The sequence below is a fragment of the Lampetra fluviatilis genome, chromosome 30 (genome assembly GCF_964198595.1).
Source record: "Lampetra fluviatilis chromosome 30, kcLamFluv1.1, whole genome shotgun sequence".
In the NCBI taxonomy this organism is placed as follows: domain Eukaryota; kingdom Metazoa; phylum Chordata; class Hyperoartia; order Petromyzontiformes; family Petromyzontidae; genus Lampetra; species Lampetra fluviatilis.
Window position 1 is genome coordinate 6,935,571 of NC_136304.1, and position 17,474 is coordinate 6,953,044.

Below are 17,474 nucleotides of genomic sequence, written 5' to 3' on the forward strand. Positions count from 1 at the left end.
CGATTTACTCGCCTCCTCCCGATCCCAGTCCTCCTCACTCCACGATGCCATCCTAAGCAAGTTGTTTAATTTGCAGAACAGCTCCCCCCCCCCCTCTCGCGGGGGAGGGGAAGGGGGGCCGCTCCCGGTGGAACACCCAGGAATGAGACCCGACCTGTCTTTCCTCTCTCCTTCCGATCTCACTCCATCCCCCTATCTGGCCACAGCACGCGGGGTGAGGAGGAGGAGGGGGGCGTGGTGGGCTCAGCGTTGCCCAAACAGCCTGGTGCAGGGTGCGTGGTAAGAGGTTGTTCTACAGGCGAACCGCCTCTGCAGTTAGCACACAAACTTTACTGCCGCCTGCTCAGTTGCCACCCTGCGCTGAGCGCGGGACAATGCCGGGCTGAATTTTCATTTTCGTTCCGCGGCGTCTTTGTGCCACCGCATCTCAAGACGCCGAACAGCAATGTTGGCATATGCAGGCCATCCTTGGGGAAAGGAGGGACGCTTTATTCGGTTGTTTGTTGTTTCATTTTACATTAAGAAATAAATCATACACAGAGAGAAGGGGGAGGCTGGCCTTGAGTCTGAAGTTGAATTGGGACAGGAGGTCGAGCGCGTTGCGACGGCTGTGGGAAAAGCGGGCAGCAGATTTGTATTGAGCGACTTCCCTCTGAGTAAAGGTTGGCTCGGGGCTTCGATGGAAAGCCTTTCGGTTGGTTACTGTAGTGGGGGTAGACTGACATGAGAGCGGAGAGGTGGGCAGATGCGAGTCCACGGTGGATCTTGAAGCATCTCGGATCAACTTCAAAGATCGCTGAAGATCGAGATTGAATTGATCTCTGGCCAATGACCAATGCTGGCCACTGCTTAGGGCCCTCCGTTAGCCGCAGCAACCACGGGCTGTTGGAGATCCTACCCGAGCCGCATTGACCAGGATATGGCAACGCAGCAATGGCTCATTGAGAAAAAAAAACAGAATCCCCGTTTGGATCTGGAAGCGTCGTCACTGCTGGAGAACGCGTGTGAGTCTTCTCAGGGGGGGTTGGGCTTCTTCCCACGCGAAATAAAAACTCTCATTCGTGAGTAACTGGCCAAACATTCCGACGTAGCAATAATATCCTGCAAAAAAAAAAGTCTTGAGACTCAGCGAGTTTGTATTATTCTAACTACAACATGGAGTGCATACCGGGTGGATGATTTACATTGCACGGTCGTAAACGACTTCATCCGGCAGCGGACTGAGCATGGCTTGACGATGGTTGTCGGTGTGGCGGCGGTGATGGAGATGCGAGCCGCTGCCACCGAGTCCCTTCAATGCGCGATGCTTCCACGAGGCGGCGGGGCGACATCGGGACGCCCCCACTCGGGGTCTCCCCTCCTCCATCCAAGGGTCCGCGCACCCCTTGTCAGGGGGTGGAAGAGGGGTGGAGGGTGGAAGAAGAAGAGGAGGAGGAGAGGGGGGGTCGAACCGGCGAGGGAGCCGCCCCTGCCGTCCGAGCGACGAGTGACGACCACGAGGAGTCGGCGTCAGCTCCGCGGAACGAGCAGCGCGCCCCAAACCCCCAACCCCCCAACTCTCTCCCTTCCACGCCGAAGGAGTTCGGCGGCCGTGGCAGAACTCATCCCGCTGGGGACGCAAGTCGAAGTTGAGGGCGGCGCGCATCGAGACGCAAGGCGAGAGAGAGAGGGGGGGGGGCGGAGAGCGCTTTACTCAGCAGCTACCTCGACTCCCCCGCCACCACCACCTCTGCCGCCGTGTGAAGAAGAGAGCTGGGGGGGGGGGGGCGCACAGGGGGGGAAGCAAGCAGCCCATGCTGCCCCGTTGAGGGAGCAGCCCGGGGGCTCGCGCCAGGAGAAGGAGGGGAGCCGCGCTCGCAGTCGTCAGCTCCCCTCTCTCTGTCTCTCTCTCCTCTCTGTGTCTCTCTCTCTGTGTCTCTCTCTGTGTCTCTCCTCGCGGCACTCGCTCGCCCGCATGGCGGGAGCCGAGGCGTGCGTGCACTCTCCCCGACGCCTCGACCCGCTCGCCGTGGCCGAACCGCTGCGCAAAGGAAACAAGTTTCTCAAATGGGAGGAGGTGAGAGCCCCCAAACCTTCTTTCCTCCTCGCTCCTCATCCCCCCTCTCTCCTCATCCTCCCTCTTTACTGCTCGCTCTGTTTCCCTCCTGCACACACAGCGCCGCTCCCGTGGTGGTTGTTCTGTCGGTGGTGGTGGTGGCGATGTGTTAAAGTTTTGGTTGGGAGTTGGATGCGCGCTGTGTCCGCACCCCACCACCACCAACTCGCTCCGTCTCCACGCGTGCCCCGTGAGACCGGCGGTACGCGGCATCCCTGGCACCGCGTTATTGGGGACCCCCCCCCCCACCCCCTCGTTGCGCTGCGTGTTTCGCAGGGGGAGCCACGTGTCCCCCCTCACCTACCCCGTTGTCCCCGCGGTCCCAATTCCCCCCCCAAAAACAGGCCCTCCGGGACAGGGTCCTCTTGTTCATGTGCCGCAGCGTCCTCTTGATCCGTGTCCTCTCTGACTGGCACGCCACCTATTGCTCTGTCCGTGTTAACAGGGGTCTCGTGTTCCCCACGTTACCGACGTTCTGTGTTACCGGCCCCGTGTGACCGGGGGGAGGGGGGGGGGGACCCCCTTTCCCAGTGCCACTGTCCCCATGTAACCCATGACCCCCGTGCCGGCCGGGGTCATGGGTCTGGCCACACGCGAACGCAATGAGCCTGGTGTTCTCTCTCGAGATACCTGCCGATTCACTCACAAGTTCTGTCTCTGCACTCTATAGAGTTCCTCTTTCTATTCACTCTTCAGCTCTGTTTGCCTGTTGAACTCGCTTGACTCATGCGCGTTATCTGTTTACTGATGAGACTTTGGCAAGGGTTAGGTGTTTAGCCTTGTGGAGATACCTGTGGTTTGTATTTATAGAGAAGACTCATTGCGGAGATGGCTATTGGTTAGAGATATGGCTACGGCTGTTGTTATGATAGACTTGTGGTTCGGGATATGGCTGTGATTGTGGCTATGATTATATATTGTATTTGGTTATGGTTGCGGTGATAGGTATAGGTATGGAGATCACTATGATAAGGACTAGGAAATCATTATTGCCGTGAAATGGCAAATGGTTGTGTATATGGCTAGGATTGATATGGTTGTGGCCATGGTCATGGTAGTATTGTAGTTATGGATAAGTCCGTGGATAGGTTTGTAGATATAAATGGATACGGACATGGCGATTCTTAGGGAAGCGGTTATGGATGGGGATTTGGTCCAGGGATTAATTTCAGACGGGGTCTGTATTTAGCAGCGACCAGAAAATTATTACAACCCGGCACACCACATCCAGTATACCAATGTCTACGGCTGTGGCTACTTGTCACGTACCCCCACTCCAGTCTAACAGCGAGCCGGTTAATAATTCAATGGGAAATTAAGTCCTGGCTATCATTATGGTCTGGACTGTGGATATGGCCAGAGCCAGATTAAGTTAGAGTATGGGGGGCTGAGGTTGTTGGGATTTTAGGGGGGGGGGGCATTTGTGTTTACTCAAATTCCTTCCCTTGATTTTTGTTTTATCACCACCATCACCCCATGCACAATGCCAAACGCTCCGTCGTCATTCACCTTGGTTATTGCAGCTCGAGCAGTTGAATTGTGATGTACGAATTTGTGGGGCCGAGTCACAGTTGAGAATACCAAAACTGCCCTAATGTCGGCGCACACCCGGGCCAACTGACTGTCCCATAACTATCAACCCACACGGGTTACCCCGTATTCTTGTACAGATGTAAAGACAGTGCGGGGCCATAGCGGGACAGTATGGTTCTCATGGTTACTAATGATGCTTGATGGGACAAGCGTTGAGCGGGTCACGTGAGCGGGAAAGTGTCAATAGGGCGGTGATTGACGAGAGAAGGTTCGGGAATAGGGGCGTGGTCGGACCGGGCGAGGATAATAAGAACCAGCGCGAGCTGGGGCTTGGGGCTGCGTGGTTGTAGGGGAACCGTCGTCTCCATCGTCTGCGAGTTGTCTTGGGGGCCGTCCATAAATGACGTCATGCACCTAAGGGGGGTCGGTCGGACATTTGTGACGAGGGGGGGTGTTTGAGAAATGTGACGTCACATGAAAATGCGCAACTTTAAATAAATATAAAATTGTTATAACAACACTAATTGTTATAACAGCACTCCTACAACATCAGAGTGCAGCGCCACATTAAATATGCACTACAATGACAAAAGTTTAAAGCGTTTTGAAGCATGTTTTATTTTCAAAATGGAAATATGATTTTGGGGGGTGGGGGGCAGAGCTTTGTGACGTCATATCTGAGTTGGGGGGTCTGACTTTTTGTGACGCCGTGTGACGAGCAGGGGGGGTCAAAAAACGTCCAAAATCGCGTGACGTCATTTATGGACGGCCCCTTGAGACTAGAAGCTATGTTGTCTCGGAATAAAGTCGTCCAACCACCCAAGTGTACAGAGTCACTCGCTGTTACTCGTTGAGTTGTCGGCGGACTTTATTCATAACTTAGCTTTACTACAAAGGCGATGTTCACACAACAGACCAGTTACTGGTTTGATGCTGAGTCGACCTAGGGGAGGCCCAGGACCGCTTAAAATTATCGTCACCGGTGGTGGCCGTGAGCGGGAATCGAACTCGGGTCGCCGGGTTCGTAGCGCAGCGCGCTAAGCACTACACTACAATGCGTGACGCTTCCACATGCGCGGGTCACATGACAGATGTGACGTCACAGCTCACTTGCCGTGCAAAAAAGTAATGCATTATTGAGCTCCCCCCCAAAAAAGTGTATTTTTTATAATTTTTGCATGGTGTACAGTCTGGAAAGTACCCACATGGCAAATTTCAAGTTTGTTGCATGTCGGGAAGTACGCTAAATATTTTGAACAGACACACATAATCACAACTTTGCCTTTTATATATATGGAGATAAATAAATATACAGGAAGACAAGACGGTGTCTCTGACAGCTACATTACACAGGGAAATCGAGTTTCCAGGTGCATACGGCGTACAGCCGTTTCAATATGGGCAAAACATTGTCTATTTGTTTGTGTTTCTCTCCCTTGTGATGGGACTGTCGGATGAACGTTGAGATTTCTAAGGGCACGGGGTGGCCAATACGGTCTGACTTGGTCTGTAATAAGGTAGGCCACTGATAAGGGGTTGACAGTGATGCTGGTCGTATGATACACACGGTGATGCTATGGCTATAAACACAGAGCTACCGTGTTACAGCATATTTTGTTACAACCATAACGCTGTATTGTTGTGTGTGGGGGGCCCTCAATATGTGACATGCCGGTCTTCAGCTCCTGTGTTATTCCGACCCTGGTCGTGGCTGTGGCTAGGGGATGTGGTTGGGGTTATGGGCTATGGTTGGTGTTAGGGGATACGGCTGTGGTCAGGGGATGTGGCTAGGGATGTTATGTATCGACTCTTAAGGTTATTGCTGTTACAGGAGTTGAGCGGCATTGCCTTCAACCCCGCGGTCTCGTCCACCTCCTCCTCGGGGCTCAAAGGTCGCGCTGGAGAGCGGCTGCCGTGCCCACGCGGACTTGAGGGGGGGGGGGCGGCGTGGGAACCCGCGGGCGGTGTCGCAATACCGCCCCCACCACCACCACCAGCCTCGCCCCAGGACTTGGGGGCCTTGCCCTGCACACAGCTCGGAGCAGGAAAAGGCACCGGGAGGATGGAGAGCAGAGGGCAGGCATGAGGGCAGGCATGAGGGCAGGCATGAGGGCAGGCATGAGGGCAGGCATGAGGGCAGGCATGAGGGCAGGCATGAGGGCAGGCATGAGGGCAGGCATGAGGGCAGGCATGAGGGCAGGGATCAGCTCGTACAGCTGGGAGGAGTGAGCGGCAGGGTGAGAGTGGGAAGGTGAGTTACGTGGTGAGGTGCAAGTTGAGTTGCATGGTGAGGGAACAGGTGAGGTTCAGAGTGACGGGCAGGGTGAGGTGCAGGGTGAGGCGCAGGGTGAGGTGCAGGGTGAGTGGAAGGGGAGAGGTGTGTGGTGTTCACTGGTGCTGGTGGCGTCTGCAGCTCGGAGCAAGCAGGCACAGCTGGGCGCCGAGTCACACAGCTCTGCCGTGACACCGCAGACTGAGTCACCCTTCACTCGCCTGACCGATTTTTACGCGGATTCAAAGAATCACTGATTTACTGCGCGGGAGGGGCTGAATTAGGAGGGACGAGCCGAGGAGTGGCCCTGTCGGTTCTCTGTTGTCCCCCGTAGCCCCTTCTGCCGGCCTCCCCCCCCACCTCCACCGCCCCACCCCTCTTCTTCGGCCCCCTCCTTCCACCTTGGACCCCCCCCTCCCACACCCTCCGCCCATAGTCAGCAACTGCATCATCTTAAAATAACTGACGTGAGAACGTGGCCAGGAATCCCAAGAGCTGAGCGACAGACGCTAACGGGGCCCTCGTAAACACGGGCCGAGCGGGTCGGGGGGGGGGGTCTCTCCATCGTGCAAACACGCGGCGCTCGGGCCGCTCCGCTCTGCAAAGCGTCTGCCGCGTGTCGCCTGCCTACGTTGGCTTTGTCTTCGCCCTTTGAAGTTTGTATCCCGCCGCGGTGCTCCGATTTGGGCCTTGGGCCGCGCATCATTTCATTCCAGGCAACCCACCTCTGCGGATCTTTGATTGGGAAGAAGGGGGACAGCCTTGAGTGTTGGTGGACCCCCCCCCCCCCACTGCCCTTCCACCGTGTGCCTGGCGGGGTATCTCCAGGTACCGCTGTCTGCGTCCTCGCAACGCGCAGCTCCGTGCTGGTTGAGGCCGCGTTGGGACCGGCCAAGCGTGCCGATGTAGCGCTACTAAACTCACCACACAGCTCACCAACACCGGGACTAAACTCACCACACAGCTCACCAACACCGGGACTCAACTCGCCACACAGCTGACCAACACCGGCACTAAACTCACCACACAGATCACCAACACCAGGACTAAACTCACCACACAGCTCACCAACACCGGGACTAAACTCGCCACACAGCTCACCAACACCGGGACTAAACTCACCACACAGCTCACCAACACCGGGACTAAACTCACCAGAGCTTGTACGCTCGCAAAAATATATCTGGCAAACTACTCAAAATGTTTCAGACCATTGAGGGACAACTCCGCATTGAGGCAGACCGCCTGGAAATCCGTGTACACCGGCTGACCATTCACGCTCTGGCCATTCATATTTGAAATAAGATCTTTCGAGTTGCCCTCACATGGCTGGGGTTTGTTTAGGGTATGCGCGCAGCTCGCCAGTGCCACTGCCTAGATATGCGCAGCTCTGGGCCAGATTGGCAGCGATGTCCCGAATTATCGTGAAAGCATTTCGCTCGAAGCGCTTTTGCATTCCGCCCGTGCCGCGCGATTGCGAGTTTTCACTGCTTTGCGCGGTTTTGCTCTCCTGACTAAATCGAGGCTCCCTTAATACCCTGGATTTGCGGGCTTGCTTTTATTGCCATTATTATCACCATCATCATCATCGCTGCACTGCGTCGATGGGGGTGGGTGGGAACGTGAGCTCGCGTCCCTCGCGGTCGAGGCAGACGCGCACGTTGCACGCTCGCGGAATTCACCGACGAGCCTGGACACGCAGCCAGGGCAATGAGGGTGATGGACCGGGCTGTGGTGGGGCCTTGGTGGGGCCGCGCCCTCCAGGTCGTTTTTTGTCTCGCCCCCGGTTCGATCCGTCGTTGGAATTGGCCAATAAATCCCAACGGAGCAGGAGCCAGCCCGAAGCAGAGTCTTCAGAGTCGGCGATGCTTTCCGAGATAAATGAAGCACTTGACCCAGTACACGTGCGGCTGTTGCCTCTTCACCGAGTAGCTTGCTCGTGGTATTATACTGAGAGAGACAGGCAGGGGGAACGATGTATACATTATAGATGGAGACATCACGTTGACTGTTGAGAAAAGCCACCTGGGCTGGAGCAGGACGCGTCGCTCGAAGGGATGGACGATGGCCGGTGGTCGAGACTGACGGCAGAGTGGCAGCGAAAAGAGGGACGTGCCCGACAGGAGATGGAGCGATGAAATCGGCTCGCGCGTGGGAGCCGACTTTATTGCTCGTAGCATCGCGAGATCGCGAGGGATGGCTACGGCTTAGAGGGGGGGGGGTCTTCGTCGAGCAGCGGATAGACCATGGCTCAGGCTGATGATGGTGATTAGCGCATGCCACTGTACATGTGTTCGTTGTATGTGCACTTTAGTCACGCACCTCTGTGTTTTATGGAGTACAGTAAGCCCTAAGGACCGACTTCGCATGTTGATGAAACAGCCACAAGACCCACACACATGCTCGCGGCCTTGGCGATTTGCCCATTTGTTGGTAATGCAAAAAGGTGGTTTCATTTCACCAAATATCAGACAAAAAGGACCATTCTTTCACAACACATGAATGGACGCTGTGTGTGCGTGTGTTCAGTGATGACTAATAAACAGCTTAGAGCCCTTTGAGGTCTGTATCTCTTACAAGTGTGTGCACAAAGACAAAGATCCCCCGTGTCGCCTTTAACAGACTTTTCGGGAAAAGTGTTGTTAGCGAGCACCTATGAAGGCTGGGACAGTGCAACCTATGAGTGGGTGGTGTGACCTCATCGATTCCGGCCATCATCTCCAGGTACTAATTTAAGGCTGAGTTGATCTAGGAGAGGCCCAGAACCGGTTCTGACATCTCTCACCACAGAAGTTGGCCGTGGCTGGGAATTGAACCCTGGTCTCTAGGTTCACAAGACAGTCAATGCTCGAACCACTATTCCACAGCTACCCCTCCCCCATTACACACCCACCCACATGCGCACGCACGCAGGCAAAGCATGTGTAGTTCGCTGACTCACGAGTGATGGGGCCCAAGTGCTGTTATATACATCACAAGCTCTGGACACCACTTCACACGCCACAGGAAGTTGCGGTGAGTTTTCCGTGCGTCTTGCCGCGTTCCCGTGACCGCTGGGAAGCGAGCTGGTGCGGTCCGAGGATCGGGAATGGTGGGCTTGGCTCCGATTCCCACGGCGACCTTACCGGGGCCATGCCTGGGTCACAGAAAAAAAGGCTTCTCTTCCCCACTCCGAATATTCCCTTCCATTTGGAACCAATATTTGTCCACACAGAGGGCAGCACTTTCCCACCCGGTCACCCACTCTGCGTAAGATTTTTCACTTGGCAGTCTCAGAGCTGGAATTGAGTTAAATTCAGCGCCGAATCAAATTTGATGCGGTGTAGTCATTTGTGACTTGGGCTGAGGCCATAAACTCACTCCACTTGAGATCCCGGTTGAATCGGAGGTATTGACTGACCGGACATTGAACCTGTGACCTCAGCGCTTGGACCTCTGAGCCGCACGGCCACAAGCTTTGTGCCGGTGTGACCCGCCTCCCGCCCCGGGACCCCAGCTCACCCGCACGCCATCACCCGCGTGGGCGACATCACAACAAGCTGCGCCGTCGTGAGCGGGCCTCTGAGTGGGACCGACGGGGGTGGGGGGGGGGCTGGAAACTGGAGACGCGCGCGGATTTATTTGCTTATCAGTTTAAATGGATTCGTAATTCTAATCGCGTCTCCGAGGAGGCGGCCGTGTGGCTCAAGGGTCAAACGCGCCGAGCCAGCACCACCGACACCTATATACGTATGTATGTTGAACTTCTTTCGCACAGTACGTAGCCAACCGTGCTAATCGGAGGTGCGGGGGAAGGACAACAAACCAAACGAATGCCGGGTTCGAGTCTGGGTTTCGGTCGCCCCGCGATTGGACCGGGTTTGAAGTGCGGCGAGTCGATGGTCGCAGCCCGGTCGTCAACAGCTGCGCACAAGAAGCTCGTCATTAAAGTTAATACATTTTCGTCAAAATTCAGCGACAATTCCAGATTTTGCAAATTTCAGTTTGGATGCCAGGCGATCAAAATCCTGAGAGCGGGTTGTGTGGGCGGGGTAGGTGCGGCACACCCCCAGGTGCGGGCGGATTTGGCGGTCACTTGAATGGTCCTCGGAAGTAGTTCTGCGGTATCCGCCTCTGTCGGCCGTTCACTTGCACGGGGCGATGCGCCGGTGTGCGAAGGCACGAGTGAAATCCGGTCGCGAAGGACGACGAAGGCAGTTGCGCCTGCGTTTAATGTGAAAGAAATAGCACGGCCCGCGTCGCCGTTTGGCACACACGTTGTGGAACAACGATTACAACAACAACAATGATGACGACTATAATTGACGAACATAATAATAGTAATAATCAAGTACACGTGGTATTGGTGCGATCGCTCTTGTGACGCACGGCTGTCACCAAGGAAGGCGCCGCTGCGATTTGCAGACGAGGCGTGCGGTAGTTTCCCAGCCGAGCAACTCGCCCGACTCGCGCTGAGGAAGTTGGAGGTCACTCTGGCGCAGGTGGCGGTGGTCGACGATTACGAGCGTGTGTCCCCGTGTCGAGCGGTGTCTCGTTAGTTTGATCGTCGCTTCGCACGGGGTCACGCACCCCGACCGACCACGATGACCGCCGCTGTGGTTTGCGTCTGCCCAACAGGAAACCAACTCGCTGGCGGCCGTGACCCTCATGGTTGACCCCAAGGGTTACTTCCTCTACTGGACCGACCAGAACAAGGTTAGCGGCCCCCCACCCCCTCGCCCCCCCCCCCCCGCCCGCCTGCACCGCCCGCCCACGTCGCACCGCCGCTCCTCTGGGGCATTGAGAAGAGTTGTGACGATATTGGAATGGTGGCGGTGGTGATGTTGTGGTGGCGGTGATGGTGTTGTCATGGTGATGGTGTGGTGGCGTTGATAATATTGTGGCAGTATTGATGTGGTGGCTGTGATGGCATAGTGTTGGTGTTGTGGCAGTAATGGTGTGGTGGCGGTGGTGATGTTGTGGTGGCGGTGATGGTGTTGTCATGGTGATGGTGTGGTGGCGTTGATAATATTGTGGCAGTATTGATGTGCTGGCTGTGATGGCTGTGATGGCATAGTGTTGGTGTTGTGGTGGTGGTGTGGTGGTGGTGGAGGTGTTGTGGCAGTGACCGTGTGTTGAGGCAGGATCTATGAGTTGTAGATGAGAGCACGACCCCAACAGGTGTGGCGGTTAAGGTGTTATGGTGAAACTGAGTGCTTTGTTGTGGCTGCTGTGTTGAGAGGTCGTGTTCTCGAGACCCGAGTTGTGCTGTGGCTGCCTCTGTGTTGTGGCAAACATTTCCACCACGGCCGGCACGGTGTTGTGTCAGAACTGTGGCAGGTGTGGTGTTGTGGCCGACGAGGTTTGACGGCCGCAGAAGGTTTATGTTGTGGCCTAATTGGTGCCATGGTGGGCTCCGTGTTGTTACAATAATCACATTGTAGTCACCGTGTTTTAGTCGCGTTCATGTGGTTGTCACGGTGTTGCAGTGAGAACGGTGTTGTGGTTGGTTGGCTCGGCGTTGCGGCGAACACCGTGTTGCATTTGTCGCGGTGTTGTGGTGAGTACGGTGTTGTAGTTGGGATGGTGTTGCGGCGGTCGCCGCGTTGCGGTTGGGGCGGTGTTGCGGTGAGCTCAAGGACGCGAGTCAGCACGTCTCGGTTCCCACGCGGTGGTGCGCATCGTTCGTCTTCATAGCGTTGCGTGCGGTTCCCACGCCGCGTCTCAGCCCCGCGCCCTCGTACATCTCCCGCTCGTCTCTGCTGGACACTCTCCAACAACTGCCGTCCGCGGCTGCCCCTATCGCCGCCCTCATCGCCATCCCCATCGCCGCCCCCATCCCCATCGCCGCCCCCATCGCCACCCCCATCGCTGCCCCCATCCCCATCGCCATCCCCATCGCCGCCTCCATCGCCATCCCCATCGCTGCCCCCATCGCCATCCCCATCGCTGCCCCCATCGCCATCCCCATCGCTGCCCCCATCGCCATCCCCATCGCCACCCCCATCTCCATTGCCGTCCCCATCGCTGCCCGACAAAGCCGCCCAGCGAGCGGCGTGGACGGAAGAGACGCAGCTGTTTTGTCGTTCATCCCCAAATCCCACGGGGGGCCGCTGTCACGGCCGTCCACGGCGCTGACTCAGCGGGCGAGTGCCGAGGGGCCGGTGACGGCGCGCGGAGGGAAAAACAAACACGCGCGTTGGTGAGCGTTTATAACGACCCGGCCTTATGTGGGCTGGAGACGTGGAGGCGACGGCGCGCGTGGTGCCGGCGGTCACCGGCGGTCACCGGCGGTCACGTCGTCTTCTGCCGAGTCGAACGTCCCCGGTGTTGCGCAGGCTCAGTTCCTCCGATCCTCGTTCCCCGTGCACCTCTGCTGTGTGCGTCTTCTCTGGTCACATTCCACTGGCCTCACTTAAAGTTCCCTGCATCCTCCCCTCTCACCCTCGGTCTCCCACTCCCCGTGCCCTGGACCGGCAGCAACTCCATCGCCCTTCTCATTGATGTGTAAGTCTACGGGTCTCTGTGTGAGTCTGTATAGGTATCTGTTTGGGTCTATGGGTCTTTGTGTGAGTCATGGTCTCTGTGTGAATCTATAGATATCTATGTGAGTCTGTGGGTCTCTGCGACTATATGGGTCCCTGTGTGAGTTTACGAGAATCTGTGTGAGCGTGGGTCTCTGTATGACTGTATGGGTCTCTTTGTGACTATATGTGTCTATATTCTTGGTTCTTTCGGTAAAGTCACGTAGAAGGGAAATAATAAAATAATAAAAATATTAAACAATACAATTCTCACGACGTTTCGACTGCAACACAAGCAATCATCATCAGGTGTGAAATCTACAGCATTTTTTTTGGGATTTCACACCTGATGATGATTGCTTGTGTTGCAGTCGCAACGTCGTGAGAATTTAATTGTTTTATATTTGTATTATTTCCCTTCTACATGACTTTACCGAAAGAACCAAAAATATGAATCCCTGCAGTCACGAAAGCTTTAAATAAAAAAATGTATATGTATCTAATCGCCACAATCCTTCTAACAGCGCCTTCTTTGTCCCCTCGCAACACAGACCCAAACGATCAAAGTCTCGCCTCCCTGTCCACTGTGAGAATCTCAGCAACCTCCACTAAGCCTCTTAAGATATTCCCAACATCCATCTCAGCATTCTCATGTGGTTCACCAGCATAAGTATCATCATCATTATTATTATAATTCAGCAACAATTATTATTTATCCAGGTGAGACGCCTTTGATGTGCTGCTACAATGCCGCCATATGCGAATGATCAGGGTTAATGAGTTCTCCCTGACCCGGTGGTGCCCTAGCACACTAATTGATTCGGATCAATTCCTGGTCGCTGATTGGCCGTAATTAAGGCCTCCGGGTTCTTTCTAATTGGGCCCCTCTCTCCACACTCGAGGATCGTGCGCTCTCCAATTCACGGGCGCCACTGCTGCCGCTGATGACCGGAGCTGTCCCAGTCCTACAACAAAAGTGTCTGCTGCTGATGCTGCTGCTGCCGATGACGCTGCTGCTGATGCTGCTGCTTCACCCCAGCCTCCCCACTTTTTGCGTGCGTGCGTGGAGGAGATCTTATCTCCGCTTCTCCACGGCGACGTGACCGGCAGCCTGGCCTGCCAGGGGGGCCGCTCTCCACCACGCCACGAGGCCCCCAATTGCTGGCATCGTAAATATCCCACAGCGGCCATGGGGGGAGGGGCGGGATGGGGGGGGGGCGGGGGGCATTAAAGCTGGCAGGTTTTTACAAACAGGCCGCACTGGAGATTTAGGGCACGTGCACGCCCGCAGTCTTTATTTACTCTTAAACGGTTCGCGCCAGCCTCCATCAATGGCCCTGATCGGCCCACGCCACCGGCTACCAACGTCCACCCTTATTTGGGCAGCGGTGCTGCGATGCAGCTGATGTAGGGGCCGCGACGGAGCCGGTACCAGGTCTCCGTGCAGGTGGCAGTTTGGTACGCGGGCAGTCCTCGCAGGCCTCCAAATGGGCGGCACTCTGCCGTGGGTGCCCCGATCCCAGTCTCAAGTGCAGGAGATCCAGGTCTCTCTGGATGTAAAGGGTGTCCCAAGTCTCCCTGTAGAGGTGACGGAATCGATGGGGTCCCAGTTTTCCCAGCAGGTGACGGGGTTTCCAGGTTTCCCCAGAGGGCCGCGTCACCACGACTAACCCGGGGCACATGTGCCGTCCGGCCACCGTCAGCAGCAAGTGGTAACCGGCCTCTGGGTGGTCGAGAGGTGGCCAGAAAGCGGCCCGTTGAGATTTCAGTAGCTCCCAGACGCGATCGAAACATAATTCGGGGCGTCTGGCTGTCACGTATATCACGTCCCTGGCGGCTGCGTCGCGGCGCGGAAGCGATGCTAATTTGTGTACAAATGTGGAAACGCGACGATTTGTGTTGAATGCGATCACGGCGCGTGTGGGCTGCGCGCGTTATTGACGGTTGCCGCGGCGCTCCGCGAAAACAACAGCCGGTGCTTGATGAGCTTTACGACTTCCTTCATGGCCGGCGTCTTTGGCAGAGCGGTTAGTTTCACGTTAAATTTATTCTCCGCGTTCCTGCCGCGAGCCGTCCGTACCGCGTCCCCTCCACGCCGCAGCTCCGCTTGCTCCTCACGGTGTCGTTGAGGCTCTTGTGTGTGCGCTTGACTCTGTGTGTGTGCGTGCTTGGGTGTGTCTGTGTGTGCGCGCGTGCTTGGGGGTGTGTGTGTGTGTGTCTGCTTGGGTGTGCATTTTTGTGTTTTGCACACGCCTGTGTACATGTGTATGAGCATTTGAGTGTGTGTGCGCGCATATGTGCTCGCTAAAAGCACTTGCCCCAACAGTCTGTCCAGGCTACACGGGGGATCTTTGTCTTTGTTTGTGCGAGCGTGTGCGAGCGTGTGAGTCTGTGAAGTGAGATTAGCACATTGCGCTATGAACCCAGTGACCCGAGTTTCATTCCCGCTCACTGCCAACACCAATGACGAATATCTGAACCGGTCCTGGGGCATCCCCTACGTCGACCCAGCCTTAAATGAGTACCTGGAGCTGAGTGTAGATGGTGGCCGGGCTTGGTGTTGGCCACACCATCCCTTTGTGAGATTGTAACGGCCTTAATAGGTGCTCTCAGACCGCGCCACTGGCCCCAGCAGTCCGACGCTGAACCGGCGTCTTTGTCTCCGCGCCGTGCATGCGCGCGTTTGTTTTGCCGAGCGAGCGAGTTGGTGCGATTGCTGCGTCTGCCAGTCTCTCGCTGCGCAGCTGAATCCGTGCGAGATGGAGAAGTGCCAGGGCTGGCGAGAGACATCTGGCGCGGTGGAATTATGGGGGAACGTGGGCAGGGGGCACCGCACGCAGCGCAGCACTTGGCCTCCAGCACGCGGCTCTCATTCTTGCCCAGCAAATACCTCGACACAATTACGTAATTAGTTGCTTCCTCCTCGGCTCACGGCCATGGCTTTTTCGGGAAGCGGTTGCGCAATCGCCAATTCTGCCCCGCGCGCGTCCGCCAACTCTGACGCGTGTCAGGGGGGACGGTGACCCCATCCCGCCCCCCCACTTTGACCGCCCCACGCCCCCCACACGCACGTGTTTGCCAGTTGCCCCCGGCGACCTTCGGAGGCCCCGGTAAAACCCTCATTCCCCCCCCCCCCCGCGTATCTTGTCGGCAGGAGACAGAATGCCTGGAGATAACGAGCATCAGGGACACGCGGACCGGACGCTACGCCAAGGTGCCCCGGGTAAGGCAGCGCCGCTGGCCGGGTGGAGGCCGGGCGGGGGGGCCGGCCGGCACCGCGCGTCCTGGCATGGACCGCTTGGTGGTAGAGAGCGGTCGCAAAACGACCCGCGAGGCGAGGTGCACCGGCGCCTCTGGGGGCAGGATACAGAGAGTGTGAGCGTGCGATTTGAGAGTGAGTAGTAGTATGTGTGTGTTAAGAGAGTGTGTGATAGTTGACACAGTGGGCAGCAATCTGCCAGTCATCTCGATCAGTTAATCTGTAATGCCCGGGTCTGTACCGTGACCTCGTGCGGCCAGGTGTGGTGCTCGCCAACCAATCCATCGTGCCGTACCGTGCAGGCCTTAATAAGTGCTTCTCGCGAACAGGACTCGCCCCACACAGTCTGTTAAAGGCGAAACAGGAGGGGCATCTTTTGTTTTGGTCTTCATCGAGCTGTGTGCCTGTGTGCCTTGTGCCTGTGTGCCTGTGTGCCTTGTGCGTGCGTGCGTGGCTTCTCCCTGCTCGGAGCCAACTGTGAAGCGCCGAGTTTAGCACTCGGCAGCTCGGTGTGAACTAGCGGGCGGCGCGCGGAGCTCTTGGAGAATTCACGTGCCTGCCCGCTCGTTCGCTCGCCGACTCGCTCATTCACTCGCTCTGTCGCCCGAGAGCTCATTGAAAGGCTCACCCATTCCAGCAGCTCGCTCGCTCGTTCACCCGCTTACTCCTACGCCCACTCACCCGCTTGCCTACATGCCCCATTCACCCGCCCGCTCATTCACCTGCCCACTCATTCAAACACTCGCTCACCCGCTCGCTCACCCGCTCACGCATTCACTCCCCCGCATGTTTTTGCACCTGCTTGCCCGCCCTCCAGCTCGCCAGATTGCTCGCCCAGTCGCCCACTCATCCACTTGCCCGCTCACCCACTTGCCAGATGTGGACACGTGGTGCGTAAGCGGCGCGTGCATTTCTTGAGACAGTTGAGAATTTGACTAATCCTTTAGCGTAGCTACCATCGTACTGACCGCGCTTCACTTGTGACGTCACTTTGCACGGCGCAGGCCTTGATAAACCCAAGCTCGTGGTATTTTGAGGTCACATGGACGAGGCCGTGTGTATGCACGTTTGTGTGTGTGTACGTATGCACGTGTGTACGTATGCACGTGTGTACGTATGCACGTGTATGTATGTTTGTAAGTATGCGGAGCGGTGGAGCAGTGATTAACACATTGCACTACAAACCCGACGACCCAAATTCGATTTCCGCTCAAGACCATAACACTGGTAAATATCTCGACCCGGTCCTAGGTTGACTCAGCCTTAAATGAGTATCTGAATTGTGTAAATCAGCAGCACTGGGGAGACAAAGACGGTCTGGTGTGATGCTGCATGGCCAACCAGCCCGTTTGCGTGCCGTTCCAGCCTTCATAGGTACTCACATCACTTGCCCCAACAGTCTGTTAAAGGCTACACGGGGGATGTTTATCTTTGTGTTTGTAAATATAGCGATATTCCTGCAAAGGACACAGTGGAGCTCACTCGCACACAAGGCCACGCGGTATTGATTTGGAGCCCAAAGATCAGGAGCTCCGGATAAACAGGGCACACGTGGGTCACGGCAGGGGCTGAGGTCATGGGTCATCTGTTTAAAGGTCACGGGCACTGTCTGACGGCCAGATGACTCCCACACTCCGCCCACCCCATACCTCTCACCACAATGAACACCCGGCACCTCTCATCACATACGCCGTACCTCTCGCCATACTCCCGATATTCTCACTACACACAGAATCACAGATCTCCAGTTAGGGGCGTGTCAGAAAGTTACAACAACGATTGGAGTGCAAAGGGTAGGAAAGGTAAGCCAAT

The 17,474-nt window shown here is 56.2% G+C and overlaps 1 protein-coding gene across 3 annotated transcripts in view; it reads left to right on the forward strand.

Moving 5' to 3' along the window:
- Positions 1–1,438: 1,438 nt before the first annotated feature.
- The window catches only part of LOC144943201 (1-phosphatidylinositol 4,5-bisphosphate phosphodiesterase beta-1-like), a 37,121-nt gene continuing 21,085 nt past the window's right edge, over positions 1,439–17,474 (forward strand). For 2 of the 3 annotated variants that reach the window (XM_078870465.1, XM_078870466.1), the window contains exons 1-3: positions 1,439–2,056; positions 10,518–10,595; positions 15,558–15,626. In XM_078870465.1, coding sequence (XP_078726591.1) covers positions 1,955–2,056; positions 10,518–10,595; positions 15,558–15,626 — 249 coding nt within the window. In that variant the 5' untranslated portion in view covers positions 1,439–1,954. Of the gene's footprint in view, positions 2,057–8,365; positions 8,916–10,517; positions 10,596–15,557; positions 15,627–17,474 lie in introns of those variants that run through there. The other variant, XM_078870467.1, reaches the window with a different exon arrangement.